Below are 25,263 nucleotides of genomic sequence, written 5' to 3'. Positions count from 1 at the left end.
TGGAAAACTGCCTCCCTTTTAGCTTCATTTTCACATGCGGGAACAGTGCAAAGTCGCAGGGAGCAAGGTCTGGACTGTAGGGAGGGTGCTCGAGAAGTTTCAGTCCTGTCGTGGTCAAATATTCGGTGCATGCTTTGGCGCGGTGAGCTGGAGCATTATCGTGATGGAGGTACCAGGTGTCCATTCTTGACTTTGGCCGCAGGTTCTTCATAGATCCAATGACTTTAGGCAGGCATTGTTCAGTATACCACTTAGCTGTGACTGTCTTCTGCGTGTCCAAAACGACACGTTCCACAATTCCACTCGATTTGAAAAATACAGCTATCATTTTCTTCTTTACAGATCGGGATTTTCTGACAATTACGGGTGTGTCGTCATCATCAAAGACCCAAACTTTGTTTTGAGCCTTGGTCGGCAGATCGTAATAGTACAGCCAAGTCTCGTCACCTGTCACGATGTTGTTCACATACCGAGATTGTCCCTTATCAAACTTTTTTAACATCTCCCGGCACCAAGTCACACGTCGTGTCATCTGCTCTTTAGTCAGTTGATGCGGCACCCAGAGAGAACAAAGTTTCTTCACGTGCAAATGATCTTGCAGAATCGAACGAATTGCTGGTGCATTTAGGCCCAAAGTATCCTCTATCTGTTCGTAGGTCACTTGCCTGTTTTCGTCAAGCATTTTCCTCACAGCAGTAACGTTTTCCTCCGTAACTGACGTTCGTGGCCTTCCCGGCCTCTCAGAATCCTCCAGAGTGAAATTTCCCCTTTGGAATTCTCTATACCACCTGAATATCGTTGTACGATGTGGACAATCATCATCTAGTGCAAGAGTCATTTCTTCTAAGCACTGGTCTATGGTTAAACCACGCACGAAATTATACCGCAAAACTGTCCTTATCTCATTTCGTGACCACGATGCCATCGCAAGCACTTTACACTCTCACTACTAATGAATAACTGAGCCCATCGACTTGGCGCGGCGGCTACTATGCACATATGAACATGTCTCAACATGCAGCAACAAGCAGCTTCCTGTGATTCATTGTTGCGTCATATTGCAAAACTTTCCTAGTACCCTTTGTAAATATATGAGATTGAGAAGGATTGTAATTCCAGGCTATAGCTGTACTGTAGATCACAAAGGTTATAAATTTAGATATAAATATACAGGTATCTTAATTATCTGTGTAAACAGGTTAAAGGAGAGGTATAAGAAATTGAAGCCATATCTTTTATCCTAGAGCAGCCATGTGTACATATAGAAGAAGCAATATAAATTGTAATTATACTTTAATATGTATAATAAATGTCAATTAGATGTTGTATTATATGAAATTCCTTAGAAGTGAAAATTAAATCTGTATTTTTGTTTACCTTACCCAATGATTTCTATTATTCTAGAGAAATCATACAGCCCAAAATACTCAATGATACTTGGATGGGAAAGTAAGCAAGAAAGCCTCAGAACTGAGATCTCTTGTCAGGTGCTAGTGGAGTTTGAGGATATACAATACAAATATGTGTATGTAACAGCTACCTGTAGGGTCCCAAAGAAAACTTGGTATACTGAGTAGGCCCAAAATTAAGTTTATCAAAGTTCCCCACATAAATAATAAACCAAAGTCCCACACGCTATTATACATATTCTAAAATAATAATTGATATAACTTTATCAAGTTTATGTTATATGTATTACACTCATAAAGTTATAAATTAGTTATAATAGACAATAATATTATCTATTAATTAAATTATCTTAACTAAAAAAAAAAAACTATGCTAACCTATGTGATTATAAGTTTCAAGCTACTTATTCATCACAATTAAAACACTACAATTCCATTACTATACACTATTAGTAAATTGATAAGAGGAGTTTACCTCAATATAGTACGTGGAACACTTCCGTATGATACCCTCCAGAAATTAAAACGAAAAAATCGACAACTTACCGGTACATTAAAGTAAAATATAAATAATTAAAGTGAAATATAAATAATTAAATAATCAATTTAACACAATTCAAAATCAATTCAAAACAATTAAAATTCAAATTAACGCAATTAAAAGAATCTAACGAAAATATTCAAAACGATTTTCCTTCCTGAAGCTGACAATGCTTTTCGACCGACTGTCGTGATCACAGGAATGAAAATTATCGAATCAGGCTAAACCTGCAACTTAAATAGTGATTATGTGTCTTCGCGCATGCGCGTAAAGGTCCACGCATCGGAGATCAAATATGGCCGCCGAACATTAACAGAATTCTCGTGTAATTTAATTTCAACGGTTTCTGCAATTAATAGTCGCGTATAATTACGTTGAACGTTAAGTATTTTGGCCTCGTTAAATAAAAAAGTATGTTTTTCGTTAATGGCATGAAAGGCTAATTCTGACGCTGCTGAACGAGAAGCACGAACAGAGGCTTCGTGTTGATTTACACGGATATTAAGAGAAAACCGCGTGGAACCCTGATAAGACGAGTCGCAATCACCGCAAGAAATGTTGTATACTAGATCATTAATTTGTGTTGCGAACGCCGAAAGAACCGAGCGATTGTTCAGTATAGTGTGTAACTTCCGTATAGGCCTAGCTATAATTTTAAATTCGGTATCTTTAAAGAATCTGTTAAGCTGTTTGTGCCACTGTTCAACATATGGGACAGAAATAAAGTATTTTTTGATATTACTATTGTTGATTGGTGCAGTATTTTGTATCCTATCCTTAGCTTGTACCCTAATTCGATTTATTGTGTTAATGGGATAACCCCTGTTCAAGAATCTGCTAGTTAATATTTGTATTTCTGAGTCTAAAGCAGAATCCGTCGTTGAATATTTATAGGCATTTAGAAATTGATTAAAGATAATCGATCTTTTGTAGGTGAACGGGTGGTAGCTATTATAATGTAGAAGCATACCGGTGTTTGTGGGTTTTCGATAGATGCTAAATTGTATTTTGTTCGAGTCCCGGGTAAGCGTGAAATTTAGAAAGTTTAATGACTTAGTATCCGTATCTTCCCTTTCCAATGTAAATTTGAGTCTAGAATGAATATTGTTAAACGAATGTAAAATATCTTGGATAGTACTACTATCGGTAATAACTAGAACATCGTCTAAATACCTCCCATAGTATGTGATACGGGGACGAAAAGGTGTCAAATGTATCTGCTCAATCGTTGAGAGATAGATCTCTGACATTAAGCCACTCAGGCTCAAACCCATTGGTAATCCAAAAATTTGTTTGTACACCTTGTCTCGAAAGGTGATGTAGTTAGCCTCAACTAATAGTTTAATTAAGTGAAAAATCTCCTTTATAGGCAGCTTCGTATAATTAATCGGTGTCGAGTTTTTATTTAACATATCCCAAATAATATCTAATGTGTATTCAACGTTTACATTCGTATATAATGATGTAACATCTAATGAGAATAAATTGTCATTGTCGCCGAGTTTACAGTCCTTAAGATTATTAAATAATGTATCGTAATTCTTAATCCCAAATTGTATAACCTGTCTAAAAGGTTTTATAATGTTATATACATGTGTGGCTAAGGCTGAAAATGCCGAGTTCCTGTAGGAAACAATAGGTCGAATCGGAAATCCAGGCTTGTGTAATTTTACCTGACCAAAAAGTGCAGGAATATTGTATGTTCTGGACTTCAATTCCTTCAACTGAACCATAGTAATGTAGTCGTTTTTACGATATGTGGTTAACGTTTTATTGTATTGATTTACCAAATTGGTAAACAGTGTCGGGTCCACTTCACAATAAGTGGAGCTATCAGATACAACTGAATCTAACTTATTAATATAATCATGTTTATCTAGTATTACCACTGTATCTCCTTTATCTGCCCTCTGTATAATAATGTCCTTATTTTCTCGAAGTTCTCGTAAAGCCGAACTGTCATGTGTATTCAATTTAGGAAGTCGTGTTTCTTTTATGTTATTCACTACTTGGTTAACTTGTTGAATAAATACATCTTTTTGTGGAACACTACGAAGTCCAAGTTCAAAATCAATTACGCATTGTTTTTTTGGCAGCTTTCGAGGTGGTAAATTATAATTTAATCCTTTGGATAAAAGTGAAATCTGGTCCTGCGATAGTGTACACGAGGAAAGATTTGTAACCTGTTGATATGTCGGTTCGGTGGATACTGGGTGAGGGGGTGTTCGTGAACTAGCCGACATATTCTGTGGTAGTGCGTTATGTGTCTGTGGGGGGGATGTCACCCAACTCGTGTGAACTTGGTCGCAAGCTCGCGACAATGTGTTAGAATTCGTATGAACGTGTCTTGAACTATTCGATAATGTTTGCAACTTATTAACGTGTCTGTTTTTTATTTCTGAGGCTTGTGCTTCCCGTCGCAAATCTATGGAGGTCTTCAATACAGACCAATCGTTCGGATGTAGATAATTTTTTAATTTATCGCGAAGCTTCCTAACCTGGGAAAGGTATTTTTGTTTATCCGCATATCGAGATTTTAAGGCAAGCTTAACAATATTACGTGATGTCGCCAGTGATAGTTGTTTTATGCCTGAAATTTTTTGATTTAAATTCACCCTGGCAAACTTCGGAACGATGTTGTTTTGAAGGCAATATTTTAGGAAAGAAATATGGTAACTTTGGGCCGAGTACCTTAGTGTAGATTTAATGTAATTTTGTACCAAGCCATTCAAAAAATCTCCCATAATTGTGTGTATCGATTGTATACTACTGGAGAGACAGGAAGTGAATGAAATAGTCAATAAGAGTATGAAAATTAATTAGATAGTATGAATCAGAGCTGTATTACTCAATATGTTCTACGTTGGTAATAATATTAGTAAATTGATAAGAGGAGTTTACCTCAATATAGTACGTGGAACACTTCCGTATGATACCCTCCAGAAATTAAAACGAAAAAATCGACAACTTACCGGTACATTAAAGTAAAATATAAATAATTAAAGTGAAATATACAGCTCTGATTCATACTATCTAATTACTATACACTACATTAGCTTTGGCATGTGCACATTTGAAAGCTATTAGATTATCATCAAAATATCTCCCAAGTCTTGTTCTGTGCCTTTCTTGCTGCTATGCATTCTGCATTCCAATGTGGTTTTAAAAATGGGGAAACCATGTGGATGTTGTTTGGTATTGCCATTTCAGCTGCTTAAACAATACTTTCTATGATGTACTTCATCGGTTAATAGATTGGTTCCTGATTAACTCAAGTAACGTTAAAAGTTGCCAGATGTTTGAAGGTATTCTAGTCAGCCTGATCAATCTTCCATTATGATATCTCTCAATGGTTAACATGGTCTCCTATTGCTCAGGATGATTATCATGGGAAAGTGAAAACAACTATAATGGTTTTCTTCAACTTCCCATATATACATAAAGGGAGGAGACAACAGGAGCAGACAGAAAAATCAATGGCAGTGAAGGTGTGGGAAGGGACATGGAAGAAGGTATTAGAGCACACATTTAGAAGGGCAAGCACATTGCTTTCAAGCATGCTTGATAAACAGACCTCTTCCATTGATATCTGCACTAAACCACAGAGTATTATGTACAGTGAAGTCCCCTAATAAAAGAGCAGAGAATGGCAGTTGTTTAATGAGATCAAAGTCTGCCTGGTAGGTGTTGTTCCCAGGTGGCAAATAGATGGAACAAATAAAGAGCAATCCTACTGTGAGACAAATTGCTGTCGCCTCTATGTTCATGGTAAGTGAAGGAAGTTGAAAGAGTGTAGAGTTACCTACAAAGCTTGCTATTCCTTCAAGTGCAGGGCTATTCCCAATTCTGTCATTTTGGATAATTATGGAAGGTTTTTTGGTACAGTTAAGGAATGACAGAATTGAGGAAATACATCTCCACACAGGGAGACATATTTCCCCAATACGTCTTAAGAGTAAGAAAAAGTAGATTGGCTCACACTTATGTAGAAGAGTCTTGATGTTATCACTATTACACGAAATCCATGGCAATTTCACATAAGAATTTAAATGTTGCCATTAATTAGATTTCCTTGATCCTTCTGAAGGGTAGCAGGCTTTGTTTCTCAAAGTTAGGTTTATCCTTTTTGGGAAAGTATGGAAGTTGCCTGGTGTCCAGACTTCTGTTGCTTCCTTAACTTCTACATCCATTTGTTCTTGTGGCTGAAATGGATAGACATGGAAAATGATTGATTTTGAGGTTATTGATAAACTCAATAAATGACAGACAAGAGGCGTAAATGATTCTGACGGTGGTATGGTCATCACTGTTTGTGCCCTGATAGTACACTTCCAAGAAAATTTCTGGGCATATTGAGGGCTTGCTGTTATTTACTGGTTGGATGTGTTTTCTTGCCTCTTGATAGGAGACATTCAGCTTTTGAATTTATTTCTCTTCCTTCTACCACTAGCATACTCACAAGCAAGCAAGCAAGATGCTCTTGTTGGCAATTTGTACAAAATTGGCTTTTAAGCAGAACAGTCATTGCTCTCATAGTATTTGGCACCACATCGTGCACAGGCAGTGTTGCCATGATAGGCTGTTTCCAAGTGGCCATACTTTTGACATTTAAAACACCTCAGTAGGATTTGAATGTTAATCATTACTGGACAGTTTAAGATGCCTGCTTTGATGACTGACTCGACACTGCTCTGTTGACAGATGTCGACTGGGGAATGTAAGGCTAAGAACTACAGCAGGAACAAGATTCCCATCCTTATGCACCAATGTTCACTTGACACTTGTCACACATTGATTTTTCCTTTCAATTCAGAACTTTTCTTCATAGACAAGAAGAAATTTCCACTCTGATATGACACCACATGAACAGTTCAAAGTTTTATGTAGAGTTATGATGACCGGTAATCCCCTATCAATGGGTTGCCTTCAGAACAGTAGCTTTCAGAATTTGCTGGCATGTTTGGGCTTGAACTAAGAGACTTGAACTAAGAGACCTCTCAACATTTCTAGATGAATAAGGTGACATTTTCCTGATTGCCTGCTCCCCCCCCCCCCCAACAGTAGCTTTCAGAATTTGCTGGCATGTTTGGGACACGAGGCTTGAACTAAGAGACCTCTCAACATTTCTAGATGAATAAGGTGACATTTTCCTGATTGCCTGTTCCCCCCCCCCTCCCTGCGGCCATTACTAATACTATGTCGCAGTTATTGGGAGTCCTGCAAAGAGAATGTTCATATGCCATATTGAATGTTTTGCACTGGGAGTTAATTTTAATTTCTTCTAAACCAGTTCCTTCTAAAATGGAGAGCACGTACCAATAGGATTTTCACTTGGGACTGAATGATAAAGAAAGTTGGAAGTGGATAGGTTTCAGAGTCAGTTTTCTGGTATTTGGCAGTCTTGGGGTGGTTTTATCTATTTTCTTAGATGTCTGGGGGTACATCTGGAAGTCCAGAGAAATTAGTTTGTATGTTATTTATGTCATGCTCTTTATGGCCCTGAAAGATTGCCTTTTTCCCCCAGGTTACCAACCCCACCATGTGGTAGCAAGAGCAGTGCCAAGTGACCTAAGTAAAGAAAAATCTATGCAGAATATAAAGTATTACAGCCTTTTAATACAATTCATGTTTGGTTTTGTTTAATACAATTTATAAAAAATAAGTTCTGCAATAACATTAATAAACACAAATAGTATCATAAATGCTAATATAACAAAGGAAATTCACTAGAAATAAAATTATAACTTGATTATCATGCTTTTGATTATTTAACTCTCTATGCTGCTCCAACAAAATGAAAAACCTGAAAATGAAAATATCTATTAAAAGTAATTTCAATGTGAATTTTAGTTTTCCTTCATTGGTTTCCAGCGTTTCGGACTCGAAACGCTGGAAAAAAGAAGAGATAAAGCCGACTTACTCCTTCTTAACCAGCTGCTAAATGGTACCCTGAATTGCCCTCATCTCGTCTCACAAATAAATTTCAACGCTCTGGCAAGAGCATTAAGAAACCATCCTATGCGAGAACAAATTATGGATACTACAACTTTTACAACAGGACTGCAAGATCAATGAACAAAGCAAATATTGAGATATTTGACACCCCCGGACACTTCAAGAGGCAACTGAAATTGCTAACCTCATCCGGTACCTGACTTAAAATGGACTTTTTTTTTTAAATTCTAAGACTGATTGTGTAATGTGTGTGAAGAAATACCAGTGCTCTGCCTGTTCACTTAAATAGGACAGATGAGTCCTACTTTTATTTATTTAGTTTTATTTTATCTGTACATTTACTTTTTTCTTTACTTTGGGAAATGTATACTCCAAGCTTCTACTTTGAAGCTATGTAATAATTCTTTGTAGCTGCACCCTCAGGCACATTGTTTGCTGTTTTGTAGCTAATAATAATAAAGGTTTGACCTTCAATCTGTATCATAAATTATTTTGTTACTGAAGAAATAAAATGTTTTTTTTTTTTTTTTTTTTTTTAAAGCTCTGAAGCCTCTTCTTGTTGATAATTATGAAGTTCTCTAAAACTTGGATTTAAGATTTTTTTATTGTCCAATAATTAAGTGCACTGGCTCCATGTTTGACCATAGTGTTTTGCAATAAAAAACGCTTCCTCATATTAAAGTTCATCACCATTATAAAATGGTTAAAGTGCACTTTTTTTTTTTTTTTTTTTTTTTTTTTTGTCCTCGCTTTTTCCCATTATACATGGAGTCAGCGTTTTTATTGTTTTGGCATGCAATTTTTACGGCACTAATTTTTTAATTCTTCTTTATTCCAAGTTTAACTTGCTGACAGTGACAATAACACTCACATGCAAGCATAAATAAACAAGTCATAAAAACCTGTCAAAAGTACATATATAAAGCAAATCAGAGGTGGATTTTTATTTTAAAATAAAAATTAATATTTTAAATTAAAAAATTTTTTAACAGTTGTATTCACAACAAACTGAAATTCTGTTATTCCCCAGACAATTTTGAATTATTTTATACCATTATTTAATAACAGTGAAGAAATTCCTCTGCCAGCTAATGTTTTATCACATCTGGGAGAGGGTTAACAGGAATTTTATTATACTTTACCAACAGAAAAATTGGCAAAAATTATTGACAATATATTTAAAGAAATTCAATTTCTCCAAAATAATAGAAAGTTGCACAAAATTCTGTGAAACCAACAGAATAACTTTCCTATATTAAATGCATTTCCTATAAATTGAAAGAGGCCTCTGTTCTCAGGATTCATTGTAGGAATATAATTCAGCTTTACTGAGAAGATGGAGAAAACAGGTTTTTTGGGTAAAAACTCTTTAATATCAGAAACAAGTTTAAAACACAAGTTAAGATAAGTTAAAAATAAAGTAAATAAATCACCCAAAGCTTTCGGACTTAAGTTGTCCTTCCTCAGGTGAGAATACTTTATTTTTAACTAATCTTAACGTGTTTTTAACTTGTTTCTGATATTAAAGAGTTTTTACCTAAAAAAAAACCTTGGTTTTTTTTTTCCATCTTCTCAGTAAAGCTGAATTATATTCCTGCATTTCCTATATTCTTAAGTAAAAAATAAATCATTCTGCTGTAGTTTGTAAACCAAGGGAATTCAAGTCAATTTTTATATAAAATCAGCATCAAAAATAAATTCTTACATCGTCCCATCTCATTTTTTGCTAACCACTTTCCAGAAGGATTATTTTCCATTCTTAAGATATAAACTATTTCTCCTTTCCTCACTGGAAGATCTAAACGTCCACCTCGGCTATCAGTTTTTACAATACCACAATCTATCACTTCTTCTTTACCTGTTAACTAAAAAAAAATCATAAACTAAACTTTCACATTTCATTCAATAGTACATCCTTCAAAATTTAAATATGAACACATTTAAGTATTTGATTAATAGCAAGAACTATCTAGACCAAAGACAAACTTTTTTAACTGGATGTTGGTAATTTTGTGTACAGAGTATAATGAACAAGTGTACAGACATACAGAATAGGACATCAAAATGCATTATAATGGAGAACTAACTTTCCAGATATTGAGTAAACCTTGTGGGTTGGATGCTGATATAGCAATAAGACTTTTTTTTTTTTTTTTGAATTAAGTCAATGATTTCTTCCTACATCAGCATGTTAGTTGTTGTTATTTCGTTTTTAGGAGCATTAGCAACTAAGGCCATACTGCTCTGGGGATATGCTGTGGTCATTCCCCAGTATGTTAGAGAGACAAAAAAGAGAATGCAATACTCTTGATCTGATAATTAGCAGTGATCCTTCTTACATTAAGAATAAGATGAAAGACCCACTAGGTGGCAGTGATCACAATATATTGATATGGGATTTACATAAAGACATAACTACTGTCAAAGGCAAGGGACAGGGGTTTTGCTTTCATAGAGGCGACAACAGTCTCAGACTTTTCTAAAATTTTATGCAGTGGGACACTGATCAAGTTACCTGTTCAGCAAATTCTCAATGGAATGCTTTCAGGGATGTTATCACAGAAGCTACTAGGCTTTTTATACCAACTAAGAGGAATAGACCTAAATGGATATCAGATGAACTGATGAGATTCATGCCAGTGAAAGAAAGTACATGGGACACATAAATTATCAGATGATACAGATGCTTACATTAGACATAAATTAGTCCACAATCAAGCCAGAAAGGAGGTTAGGCAAGCTAAGGCAGATTACGAGAATTCTCTGGCAAACAAAAGCAAGGTCTTGTTAACTAAGGTAAAGAGTAGAAGGAAAGGAAATTGAATCACATTGATCAACTAGATATCCTCCCAGACTTACCCTTTTTTGTGTACGTACCTGCTGGCCCTACACATCCATTAAGAAAACATAAAGGGGAGGGAGATGTACAGGCAGCCAGGGCAGAAACTTAGGTGAAAGACATTAGTACACTAGTAGCAAGGGGATGCAATGCAGAATGAAAAAGAATGAATGAAATGAAAGAATGCAAGAGCATGAGTGAATGTGCTGGGACTGAATGAATGTGATTGAGCGAAACTAAAATTTTTGTGAAAGGCTGAAAATATAAAGTTATGGTAAAAGAGAGTGACCCAGCAGGTAAGCGAGAGAGAGAATGAAAGTAATCATGGTAAAAGAGAGTGAATGAAGGTATGAATAAGACTGAGTTTAGTATAGATGATTAGAGAATAACACAAACACTTCAATTCCCCTTTTCAAGGCCATGTTATGTCAAGGATCTGGGTATATTCTGATCATGTGTATGCCGTATCCAAAAATTACTATTGAATACACAAAGAACTGTCCTAATAGAGTAAACTTATCTGCAAAAAGATCTAAACCTCCCAAACACTTCCTAGTTCATTTCCACTTCTTCATCATCATCATCAGCAGCCACCATTTTCAATCCACTGCAGGATGAAGGCCTCTCCAGCAACTTTCCAGTTCCTTCTGTTTTGTGCAACGGCCATCCATTTACTACCCAAAAACTTGTGAATTTCATCTGTCCATCTCCGTCATTGTCTTCCAGGTTTTCTTCTAGCTCCTCTAGGGTACCATTCTGTTATTTCTTAGTCCATCTGTCATCATGTCTTCAAGTTATATGTCCTGCCCAAGACCATTTTAGTTCTTTACTTTTGATAAGAATGTCCATTACTTGAGTTTGCTGCCTAATCCATGTATTTCCCTTCTTATCTAACAGTCTGATTCCCAATATAATTTCTTCCATTCTTTACTGTGTAGTTCTCAGCTTCTCTTCCATTCTTTTGGTGAGTGCCCAAGTTTCACTTCCATAAGTCATGGTGGGGAGATACATTGGTTCATTATTTTATGTTTCAGACAAATTGGGACATTGCTCCTCAGTATGTGACTATATTTCCTGAATGCTATCCATCCAAAATTTATTCTTCTCTTGACTTCCAGCCATTTATCATTATTACAGCTAATGACTTGTCCCAGATAAATATATGACTCCACCTTTTCAATTCTTGCTCCTTCAATCATTATATCCAGTGGTGAGCTATAGTGGTCTCGCGAGAGCCCATTGTTATTTATTTATTTTTTTTTTGAAAATTTGCGAGCCCATTGTTGAGACGATCATTTATTTTACAAATGAAATCCTGTACGCAATTACTGAGTATCCACAGCCAAAACTATGGTGGGGCGAGCGGGGCCCCATTCCCAGCATTTTAATGGCACAATCGATCGGTTATGTATTTTAAAATTGCTTCATTTTTGATTTAATTACAGTCGGACCTCTTTTAACGAACTCCTTTATAGCAAATTTTTTTTTGATTCCACTTGGTAATTATATTTAAAATAATTTCCATTGAACGAAGAAAATTTCCATATAACGAACGGATTAGGAGAGAACTTTGTATGCATTGTTCTCACCTCTGGCCTTTACGCAATTTAGGTAATTAGAAACCACGAATTAAGCGTGAAAGGGATTACTGTTTCACAATGTTAGTGGTGTCCATAAAACCTATGCAGTCAAATACTGAGAAGTCACACTCGTCAATCTGCTTTCCATAGCCAGTCAGAGGATTAAGAAGATTCCTGACACGGATAATAACCTCTGGTCAACCTGTGTTGTGGTTCCCCTTTACTCCTACAAGAAGTCAAGTTTTTCGGAGAAGTGAGTGATCCATGCCTTCCAGTAAATTTCTCCTATGTTTACTTGGTCACAGTAGCTGAATATCAGTGTGATTCCAACATTTTGCACTGTATTCAAAGAACTAGTGAGAGTAGCAATGTGGGGGGGGGGGATTGAGGCAACTAAGATATTATATAAACTTTACGAAGATGAAATGTTGGCAGATTTTTAAACTTTGTCGAGCCTTTCACTGTGCAGAAAAGGTTCTAAAATATAATGGCATACAGGCAATAATTTAAAAAAAAAAAAAAAAAAAACTGTATTACCAATCTCCAAAAAACTAGCGCGAATTAGGGATGATTGCTAAAGAACTTTATGTGAAAACTATAAAGATCGGTTGTGTGTTCGGGCCACGATGGGCAGCTTGTAGCTTGCGGATGACAATTGTGGGTTGGAGGAATTGTCCCGCTTTGTGCAAACATTTTGAATCAGAAGTTAAATATTCGGGATTATTAAATCGACTTTTAAATTTGGAATTTCTTAACCATTTAGCACTAATGATCGACATCCTGCAGGAGCTCTCTTACCTTTCAGAAGCTTTACAGAATCACAATGGTAAAAGCATATAAATTAATAATTCGAACTACCAATGCTTTTGCTAATTTGAAAAATTCTGAAGGAAATTATGAAGCTAAAATTGAGAGCATGTTGAAGTGGAAAGAATTTGAAGGAATCAAATTCAAAAGTAAAAAAATTACCTCGTGACAAGTTATTAAATGCATTGTTTTGTCCTTAATGGATAAGTTATTAATGCAACAAGTGATTTTAAATTAAATAAAGAAAATAATGATACCATTGAAAGAAATTTTAAACATATGCTACCGGAAATCGTGGAATATGAAAGAACTTTTGCCTCGGTGGCAAGACGGTGAAAACTGAATAAGAAATTTGTTTTCTGATAAAATATGAAATAAAAATTAATGATTTTAGAGATTTTGTCGAAGACAGTTTATCTTTAAAATTGAGTGAAATTCCCTTTTCAATTAAGAAAGCGAGAAATATTTTTGAAGCCATTGCGATTAGCAGTGCTGAGCACTCTTTTTCCTCTATTATACTTTCATTATGATGATCATATACCTAAATGGAAAACCATTGCTTCAATTTGATCCAGATTGTTACGTCAAATCATTCCTCTGTAATCATCGCTCATCTATGGAGCAAAGCAGAAGATCGACAACAAATATTAATAAAGAAGTAAATTGTATATGGCAATTTTTAGAATAAATTTTTCTTGAATATTTGGGAAATAATTTTTTTTCATGTAATCTGATTTTTTGTGGAACTTTTTCTAGAAAGTTTGTTTTTAATGTAATATGTGTTTTTATATTGTGGAATGTTTTGTGATAGTTTTTATGTTATTTGTGATATGGGAAATATTTCATGTTATTTTTTATTTGCAATATTAAAATTTTATCATGCAAAAAAAATGTATCCATTATATTTCCCTAGTTGTTAAAAAAAAAGACAAATAAAAAAGTTGCATGTGTGCCGAGCACGCGCAGTAGATGGTTTATGCGAAACGTTTTTCGCATTTCTTTTAAGAATTTTGATTTGTATATATTGATTATGAAATAAAGGAGCTTTTTTTATCGTAAAAAATTTTATCAATCATTCACATTTTCATAATTTCTGGAAGACAAGATAAAATGGATTTATGATAACTAAAGATAGAGATACATACTTGCGAGTGCAACATATCTAAATATCTATGTAAAATAGCACCAATTGATGTATCGATCTTGTAGTTGAAGAGACATATGCAGATGATAGGGGCACGTAATGATGAAATGTAACGAAAATGCGAGACAAAAAAAGAAATTGTTGACAAATATTTGTATTGTTGCAATCATGCTTACTGCAGTAGTAACTTCAGGAAGCATGATTATGACATCATACTATTCAAAAATTCTAAAAAGTTAGAACTCCAGACACTGTTGTATCCAGTTATCATAGTAAGGCGAGGCATGACGACCAGTTTTTTTATTTTTTTTAGAAAGAAGTAGGAATGTTTATACATTCACTTATACACATGGTTAAGGGGATAATGATATCATAGCAGTCAAGAAAAATGTGTCACATGTTCTAATCACACTACTAGTACTGCGAGCATGGGAAGCACTTCTGGTGGCAGCTGCGGTGATGTCACTTCCGTGACCAATCAAATTTAATAGGTACAAAATTGGAAAAACTGCGAGCCCATTGTTAAAATATTCACAGCTCACCACTAATTATATCCCCTTTGTGGCATACTTGTTCATCATTACTTTTAGCCAAATTCATATCTTTAGTCCAAAATCCATACAAAACTGCATAACTGATTAAGATTTTCCTCTAATTCTTTGGGATCGTGGCTTACGACCACAATGTCATCTGCAAATTGGTGGTTTAGGTCCCTCCATTCACATTGACTCCTTTCTGTGACCAGTCTAATCTTCTGAAAGCTTCCTCAAGGGCAGCAGTAAACAACTTTGGAGATATTGCGTGTCCTTGTTGAACTCCTTCCTCAATTTTAAATTTGTTACTGTCTTTGTCTAGTCTAATAAAGGAGGTAGCGTTCTCATATATTTTCTTCAAAATCATAATATATGGGGTATTTATGCCTTGTCTTTCCAGTGCCCGAAACATTGCCTTATGCTGTCAGTCAAATGCCCTTTCATAATCCACAAATTCTGGGTATAATGGTGTTTTATATTCATTTGCTTTCTACATTAGCTGTGATATTATGTGAAGGTAATTCGTAATTGAGAATCCTGTCCTAAAGCCAGCTTGCTCTTTCGGTTGATTCTCAACAAGTATTCTTTCTAATCTGTTAGTAATGACCCTTGTGAACAACTTGTAGATGTGGGAGAACAAACTACTTGGTCTATAAATTCCAATTTGCTGTATGATTCCTTTCACCTCAAAGGTAGTACTTATGCATATGTCCATTCCGATATTTCCTGTCAGAGATTTATCTCCTTTCTTATGCAGCAAAACTATGGTTGCATCATTCCACTCCTTAGGCATCACACCTTTTCTAATGCATTTTGTGAAGAGTCTCGCCAGTTTTTGTGTTATGTCTCTTCCTCCCAATTTTAACAACTCTACAGTAACTTCATCTTCCTCCGGGGATTACTGATTCTTCATTTTCTTCAATGCATGTTCTACCTCGTTGGGAAGGATATCAGGTATTTCGTATGTGTTGCTAATTTGCAATCTATCTTCCTCACTGCTGGCATCATTCCCTCGCTCCTTGTATAATTCTCTATAGTAGTCTTCTGTTATTTGAATTATGCCTTCTCTGCTATTTATAAGTACACCATCACTATTCTTCGGTTTCAGTATCATTTGTCTTTCTGTATTACTACTCATGGCTGCTGATTTAAGTCCTTTGTTTTCCCTTAATGCTTGTTCTACTTTTATGTTAAATCTTTTTATGCCTTCTCTGTGTCTCTTTTTAATGGCTTTGCATAACTCAGTATACTCAATTTTCTCCTTGTCAGTGCTAATCTTGCTGTACACTTATTGTCTTTGGTTCATCATGACAAGTGTTTCTTGACTAATTTTTTTCTTCTTTGGATTTCTTTTTACCTTTCTGTTTTTACATTTCCACATACTGTCTGCCAAACCCCATGTACTTTTTCTAACAAAATCTTAGTATCGGTTAATTCAATCACTGCTCATCTAAGTTGCCCAAAATATTTGCTGTATGATTCCTTTCACCTCAAAGGTGGTACTTGTGCATATATCCATTCCGATATTTCCTGTCAGAGATTTGGTAATTTGGAATCTTTTCTTTTCTTTTCGATCTTCTCTGGCTTAAAATCTCTCTACTGCATTCTGTCAAATTCATCTGTTGTCTCTACCATTCTCCCAAATCCACTAATCAGTTGGAATTCTTTTTGAAACTTGACTTTCTCCATTCCAACTTTCTTAACAGTGAGGTAATTTTCCTTGCTGATTTTAATGTACACAACTCCAGCTGACTTCTGTTTTCTAGTCACACAGACCCATGGTAGAGATGCTGAGGATTTTGCAGTTACTAATCATCTCACACAGACTGTTCATTTACCTACCAGAATACCAGACGATCTTAACGATACAGCCAACATGCTTGATCTTTTTCTCAAAAACAACTCTTCTAAGTACACAGTCGAAGTGAGTGGTCCTTTAGGCACCTCAGATCACAACTTGGTGATTGTCTGTTCTCCAATGGAGCCTTTATCTCTTGGCTATTCCCAACCTCATGTTGTTTGGCATTACAAGAGACACCTCTGTAGCCAGGTGAGCAGGAGCAGCAGTGCGTAGCACACGCTTCTTGATTAGACCAGGGTTCGAGCCCATGAGCCACCAAATACGGAGGATGCGGAAAGGTCAGGGAATGACCACCGCATATCCCCAGAGCAATATGGCCTTAGTTGCTAATGCTGCTCCTAAATAACAACATTACAAGAATGCAATATGGGATGATCTGCAAGATTTCTTTTCTTCTTTTCCTTGGTCAGATTACTGTTTCAAGACTTCTGATGTCAACGTTTGCTCAGATCGGTCTGTGAAAGTATTCTTTTAGGAATGGAATCCTTTATTCCACACTCCACCTTAAATCTCGTCTTTCATCTAAACCTTGGTTTTCCAATAAATGTGCTAAGGCTGTTCAAGAGAGGAATGTTGCATATCGTAATTGTCTTGTTTCCAATTCTTCATTTTCTGATTACACTAGAACTTGCAACAATTGTAAAACAGTAATCAGTCCAAACTAGATTTTGAACAGGCTAAGAGTAGAAAACTTGCTTCTTGCCCTAATGGTAGCTGAGCATTCTGATCTCTTCCCAAAGCTATTGGCTACAACTTTTGCCCATGTTTGCTCCCACCTCTACCAAAACCAGATGGTTCTGTTGTCACTTCAGCCAAGGATAAAGCTGACCTGCTAGCATACCATTTTTCTTCCAACTCATGTATTATAATCTTGGTAAAACACCTCACACCATTTCCAACATGCTCCGTTCAATGCCTCCTGTGGTCTTCCATCAAAAGGATGTCAAAAGGATTTTGACAAATCTTGATTAGCATTAGCATTAGTAGAGGCATTTGATGCAAGAAAGCAAGCTTATGCAGCATCAGCCAAAAAAAAAAGAAAGCTCCTTTGCTTGATGCTAAGAAAGCTCCACGTTCTGATGGTATTTCTCCACTTGTTCTCAAAACCTGTGCTCCTGAACTTACTCATGTTCTTTACTGCCTTTTTTTCACTTTCTTATTCCAAAGGTGTTTTTCCTTCTGCTTGGAAGTTCGTTCTATCCAGCCAGTTCCTAAAAGGGGTGACAAATCCCTCCCATCCAATTATCGTCCCATTGCAATTTCTTCTACTCTTTCTAAAGTAATGGAAAAATCAATCAACCGCCAACTCAAACTATCTAGAAACCTTCCATCTGATCAACAATCGCCAGTATGGATTCCATCAGTGTTGATCCACTGGTGATATTCAGACTTATGTTACCCATTTATGGACAAATGCAATGGAAATGTTCAGTGAAACACAAGAAGTTGCTCTTGACATCTCAAAGACTTTTGATCGTGTTTGGCATAAAGGTCTTCTAAACAAGACCTTTATGCTTACGGCAATTAGTACCGTGCATGGGTTGGAAGTTGAGAAGACGAAAGAAGATATTTATTGACATTAGACTTGAACTTCTGTAGACTGTAAATTTCAAGAAATACATAGGAAGGAAGGTTGTTCCAAAAAACGGCGGTTGAATGAATAAATGAGGAAGATGAAGTTGGATAGTAAATGGATGTTGGCTGATGGCGGCATGTGTTCGCACTGCTTTGAAAGAGAAAGATCAGGAATTATAGAAGCCATTTCAGAAGAACAGTGCCCATGTAAGTAGTGGTAGAAAAGGCATGCAGCAGAAACATCTATGAGACAGACAATATAAAGGTCTTCTAAACATATTATTGTTTGCCAACTGTTTTTGTAATTGGTTATCCAATTTTACTCTGACCGCTCACAGAGTGATAGCAGATGTGGCTATCATTCTCAGAGTCAACAGCTGACCAAACAGCTGTTGACTCTGAACAAATTGCAAATCCATCCTACCATGGAATATTGTTCCCACATCTGGGGCAGTGTCCCCAAAACCTCTCTCAGGCTTCTTGATTCCATTCAGAAGAGGGCAATTAATGAAAAGTTAGGTTAATTAATGACTCATCTCTAACAAAGTCTCTCCACTCTCTGTCTCATAGATATTCTGTTTCTGCTGCATGCCTTTTCTACAGCTACTTCTAAGGGCACTGTTCGTCTGATTAAGAACCTGAGGGGGCACAGTTGAAATTGAGGAAAGACAGATGGAGGATAGATGTGCGGAAGTTTGCCTTTAGCCAGCGGGTAGTTGGTTGGAAGTGTTGTTGTGGAAGTTGATAGCCTAAATAAATTTAAAGGCTGAGCTGGACAGGTATTTGGAAAGAACAGAGGGGTGAAATGGGAGCGTTTTTTTTTTTTTTTTTTTTGGCTGATGCTGCATAAGCTTGCTTGCTTGCTTGCTTTCTTGCATCCTATGCCTCTACTAATGCTAATGCTAAAATGTGCTTTAGTAAAATGCGAGCTCACGTGGAGTGATAATAGTGAGTTTTCGCCTTAACCCTGTGAGGTTCTTTTCAGAAAATTTCATTTTGACCGTTACATGGTGCCAACTAAGAGAATACGTGACAGTGGTACTAGTAAGTCTATCAAGAAAAGAAAGCGATCGAGTTGGATCAGAAAATTATAATAATAAAGATGTATGAAAATGGCCAAATATTAACAAATATCATGTGGAATTCAGATTTGTCAGTAGCAACGGTGAACACAATAAAGGAGAAAGACAGAATATGAGAAGCAATGGGCACCAATGAGGTCAACTATAATGTTTGTTTGTTTGTTTGTTTGTTATTTGGTTTTTAGGAGCATTAGCAACTAAGGCCATATTGCTCCGGAGATATGCGGTGGTCATTCCCTGACCTTTCTGCATCCTCCGTATTTGGTGGTCACGGGCTCGAATCCTGGTCTAATCAAGAAGCGTGTGCTACGCACTGCTGCTCCTGCCCACCTGGCTACAGAGGTGCCTAAACTATAATAACCAAGGCTACGAAATATAAATCAGTTTTTAGTACAATAACATGCATTTTTTCTTCCTTTTATGTTTTCTTTTCTTATGTGTCCATGTCTGTTTACTTCACCGCTGTCCTCAGATAAATGTGTCTTATGTGTCTATGTCTGTTTACTCCACCGCTGTCCCCATCTGCAAGGGGACAGATGCCTGTCCCCTCGCAGGCATCTGCAAGGTGATCTGATCTGATTGAGGTGTATAAAGCCTTGAATGGTTTGAGCATGCACAATGCTGATGGGATTCTTCCTTTTGCTCAGAATAATCGCCTGAGAGGGCATAAATTCAAGTTCAGATAAGACAGTTGTAGGATAGATGTGTGGAAGTTTGCCTTTAGTCAGCGGGTGGTTGATTGTTGGAACAAACTTCCATCTGCCGTAGTAAAAGTTGATAGCTTAAATGGGCACAAGGCAGAACAAGACAACAATTTGGATCGAATGAATTGGTGAAATGAGAAGAGTGGGTTTTTTTTTTTTTGGTTTTTTTTGGCTGATGCCATATAAGCTTGCTTTTTTGCATCATGTACCTTTACTAATTCTAATGCTAATTTTTTAAGCTTTGTAAACCTTTACTCCGTATCTCACTTGTGTAATTTGTGCATGCAGTGTTCTTCGTTATTGATTGCTTATCTTTTTTTTTTTTTTTTTTTTTAACCATTTTAAAAATTTTACAATCCAAAAAATAATATATAAATAAAGAAAAGAAATTGTCAGTGAACAGAAATATCAATCAAACTTCATATCTTCTCAAGGTAAAGTGCTATATTTACTGTAATATTTATTTATTTATTAGAAATTTAAGATGTTTAAACCTGCATTAGAAATTTTATTGGGTTTCTAACTTATTTTAGTGTTTTTCTTAACAGACTGGCCATTTTTTTTTTTTTTTTTTTTTTCTGAGTGCTCTGCCCCTATCCCTATTTTTTCCATAAGCCCTGTTGTTTTTAATGTGCAAAATACCTGAACATGGAGATCTTTTTAGGAACACATGTACCGCATTATAGCAGAACTGACTGTAAATGATTAAATGAATAAAATTATTAAATAAAAAATAAAAATAATTATAACAATAACAATAATAACAACAAGGAAAGGGCAAGACAATCCATCCCAGACAACTGGAAGTGCTTCCTGCACATCTACACTAGTGATCACCCAGGAAGAAAGAAATAGCTAGCACATGAAGTGGAGCATTGAAATGACTAAGTTCATCATGCTTGATTGTTGTTTGTTATTTGGTTTTTAGGAGCATTAGCAACTAAGGCCATATTGCTCCGGGGATATGCGGTGGTCAATCCCTGACCTTTCCGCATCCTCCGTATTTGGTGGTCACAGGCTCGAACCTGGTCTAATCAAGAAGCGTGTGCTACACACTGCTGCTCTTGTCCACCTGGCTACGGAGGTGCCAGTTCATCATGCAAGCATACTACAAACTAATGAAGCTTGAGACAGCCATGACAATGTACAAGATGAAACTATGCACTGTGATTAAAAGGGTTCCAGACTGTTCAGCATTACTGAACAGCGATTAGCAGACCAGAGATGGACCATCATCATGAAGAGACTGATAGATCCTGCTATCTTGGAAAAAAATCAAGCAGGATGTGAGTAACCAACTACAAAGAATATGGACACTGAACAGGAACTGCAGGAGGAACAGCAAATACAAGAACTATAACCCAAAGCAGCCGACTTGAAACAAATGAGGTCACGATATCCAGAATAGAAGAGTGGAAGAAGGATCTAGCAGAATGAGGGAATGGACCCAAAAAGACCCACACTGTACCAAAGCATAGACCCAACAGAATCCTGTAGCAAGTCACAGACCACCTCAATCAGCAAATAATACTGGATTACCACAACAACAAAGTAACACTAGACACCATCTACACAGCCATTTACTGTGCTGCTGTAGCAGGCTCCAGGATGAATGGAACAGAAAGCAGAGACCAACAGAAAACAAAATGCAAAGACAAGGAACCACCAATCTGGGAAAAAAGGCTACAGTAGAAGATAGAGGTAAGAGTGAAGATAGGCCAACTGTGAGCCAGATCAGAAAAGTTAAGACCACTGCCTTCTACAAGAGAAGAAAGGTAACAGAATCCCCAACTAGAAGGCACTCGAGGAGCTGTGGGGAAACCTGTGGGAAAACAGCTATGTCCCATGGATAGACCTATAATGGAAACCAAGAACATACAATAGATGACAAAATGGGAGACCGAGGAGGAAAGAGTAAAACTGTCGATCAGGAAATTCAAGAACTGGAAAACCCTAGGAATATATAACATCCACAACTACTGATACAAGAAGTTCGGACAGATAGACAGAGAGAGAGAGAGAGAGAGAGAGAGAGAGAGAGAGAGAGAGAGAAAGTACACTCAGATGGTAAGACACCCCAACACAATCCTAGAATCTCTGACTCAAGGAATCACTTATCTGAAGGCTAAGGAGAAAGGCACCACAAACCCGGCATTGTACAGACTGCTAACCTGTCTCCAAACAAGTACAAGATCCTGACCAGCTGCATAACTAAGAAGATATCATATCAGGCCACTAGGAGAGACAGAACATTATGACTGACAAGCAGATGAGAAAAGGAGCAATTGGCCATTGATGTGGCAGTTATGGAGGAGGCCTACAAGAAGCATTGCAACCTGTATACAGCAACATCAACTACCTCAAGGCCACATAGCTTGCTGACAGAGACAATATTTAAATAGTAATAACAATAAAGTACAGTAAACCCCCGCTATTCACGGTATCTGTATTCGCGGTCGCTGATTTAATATAAAATGAAACATTAAAAAATGTGAATTTTAAAGTGCCGTGAACATTTTCCGCCATAAAAAAACATGGGCATGGCTAAAATTATCATTCCCGGTCAAAATAGCGCTCAGTGGGTGGGGGAGAGGGGTGACAAAATCGCGAGCGTGGATGTTTCTCGCTAATCCTTGTTCAGTATGTGTTATGCGCTTGTCATAGAAGGTTTCGTCGTTTTCTTTTAATTTATACGCTTATAAATTGAATAAATTTATCAATTTATAAATTTATAAATTGATATGCTTACAAAAGTGATAAATCAACCTTTTGCAGTGTAAAACAGACTTTTTCGAGCGTGTTAACGGAAGAAAGTGACTTTATTGTGGACAAGTTCTTTCTAACCCGTAGAAAAATATGGTTATGAATAACAAAGGAAATGTGAAAAGATCAAAGAAGGTGATGACATTAGCGAATAAAATTGAATTATTGGACAAAATTTCTAATGGTGAAAGTGTCTCCTCAGTGGCAAAACATTATAAAATCAATGAGTCAACGGTACGATCAATCAAAAAATCAGAAGAAAAAATCCGCCGCACTGTCTGTGAAAACGCGCTAATTGCTTCAAAAATTTGCTCTGTAACTCGTGATGTTAAATTAGAAAAAATGGAAAAGGCTTTAAATCTGTGGATAGAAGACCGAACTCAAAATAAAATTCCGTTAAATTCACTCATCATTCGTGAAAAGGCAAAACTCCTTTATCAACACTTTAGCGAAACTGGTGATAGCCCTGGCGGAATAAGTTTTTTAGCTAGCAAAGGCGCTGGTTTGAAATTTCTAATAAATATTACATTTAATATTAAATTGTTTCTTATTTATTTTCATTTCGATGCCATATGCTTGCATTTCACTAGGTACTGTCCATGTACATAGTCATATTATGAAGGTACATATAATACATACGTAGACAAAATTTTAGACTAGTTTTTCTTATATATTTCATACTTTGGAACAGAACCCCTTTATTACTATGGGAGCCATAACTCAGTATTCGCGTTTTCGGTATTCGTGGCATTTCACAGGAACGTAACCCCAGCAAATAGCGGGGGTTTACTGTACAATGGCAGTCCAAGGTTGACCTGAAGTTTTATTTTTATTTTTTTACAAAAAATGCATACATACAAGGATCTCAAAACATATTACTCTGTTTGGTTACTGCCCCTTCTACACTAGCATATTTTTGCAACTGCTATGTCAAGGCAATGATGCCAACAGCACAGAAAGAAGTAGGCTAACTGCATAATGCGTTTCATTATTTATCTTGAATTTCTGCCCAACCAGGTGTTACTTCATTAACCAAACACGCGATAATCAAACAGGGGAAATCAAACTTTGAGGAGGATGGTTTATAATTTCCCAGCCCACTCTTGTCATGCAGGAGAATGATTCCCTTTGACAGTTTCCCATGCCTTTTCTTGCATATTGCTGCATGCATCTAGACTGACTTGATGTAATGCTGAGCATGAACTGTACACAATATGGCAGATTGACAAGCCCACACCTATTATGGCACATAGTACCCAAACTGATGTTGTAGTCGAAATGTGTGCCAGCAATTGAATAGACTACAGAATATAATCATAAAAATGACTGAACATTCATTCATTTAGTCATCATTCATGACATAATATTTTAGGATAGAAAGGCCCAAACTATGTAAAATTCAAATTGTGAAATTAGTTAGTGCATTTGCATCATTACGACATAGTTGAATTTTTTGGACAAACCTGTTTGTATATTGGCATTATATTGTAACATCTCATATCATGAAATCCATCATGAGTTGCCATCCTTATATGCTTATTTGAAGTATAAGGAGGGTAACTTGTTGTGAAGGATTTTACAATATGGGATGTTACAATAATGATGCCAATATACAAACTTTAATTTATCCAAAATATTCAGTTATGTAGTAATAATGCAAATGCACTAACTAATGTCATTATTTATGCCTACATATTAGCCATTAATCATTATTCACAATATCAAATGAGTAATAACTCATGAAATAGTGAAATTTAATTCTGCAGCCATTAAACACTGAAGTGGAAAAGGTTGTTTTCAATTGAAAATTATTGCATAAACATTAATCATGGAACACTTTATCGGAACTGTGAGAAAAAATATCCGACTGTCAGGAAATTGTAAAAAAAGTCTTAAAGCAGTATCAATTTGGGGAAAAAAAACCATCCATGCACATTCTTCATATAACACAACAAAATAACAGAATAATGAAAAAAAAAAAAAAAAAAAAAAAGCCATCCTAAATTAAACTAATTTCAGAGATTTTAAAAAAATACAAGTTGCTTTAAGCAAAACTCTTTTCAAAAGTTTTGTCTTAGCTTGTTCAATTTGGGCAAGTTAGTCATGGTTGCATAGCTAAACAATTGTTCAACTGGAGCAGATGAGGGTAGGGAGTATTAAATTTGACAAATAATTTTTTGAGTTCCAGACAGCTGTGCAAACTGTTTAAGCTTCTATTACACTCATTAAAAAAATATATAAAACCTGTAGATCGGCTTTTGATATCGTTGTTAAAGTTTACTAAATCATAGGGTTTTCTGTTACAAAATCTGTTGATCCAGATAACTTGCTCGGTTTGCCTCTGATGTCATTATCATTTCTGCGGCCACCACTTCCTTCAATAAAATTAATATTTTGTTGTGATGTTTGGATTCACACATATGGCAGCCACCAGTTTTTAAATTCAAGACAACACAATGCTGCAATTGCA

The 25,263-nt window shown here is 36.2% G+C and overlaps 1 protein-coding gene across 7 annotated transcripts in view; it reads right to left on the bottom strand.

Moving 5' to 3' along the window:
- Positions 1-25,263, bottom strand: part of LOC150077549 (uncharacterized) — a 308,710-nt gene that overhangs the window by 111,692 nt on the left and 171,755 nt on the right. For all 7 annotated transcript variants that reach the window (XR_016547746.1, XR_016547750.1, XR_016547745.1 and 4 more), the window contains one exon: positions 9,611-9,770. Coding sequence is in view for 2 of the 7 variants with exons in the window: in XM_090386993.1 (XP_090243119.1) it covers positions 9,611-9,770 (160 nt within the window). In the remaining 5 variants the exon portion in view is untranslated. The remainder of the gene's footprint in view (positions 1-9,610; positions 9,771-25,263) is intronic.

Source organism: Mastigoproctus giganteus, chromosome 12 (assembly GCF_048544385.1).
Source record: "Mastigoproctus giganteus isolate SK-2022 chromosome 12, ASM4854438v1, whole genome shotgun sequence".
Classification (NCBI taxonomy): domain Eukaryota; kingdom Metazoa; phylum Arthropoda; class Arachnida; order Uropygi; family Thelyphonidae; genus Mastigoproctus; species Mastigoproctus giganteus.
This window is presented reverse-complemented; position numbering and strand designations above follow the sequence as displayed.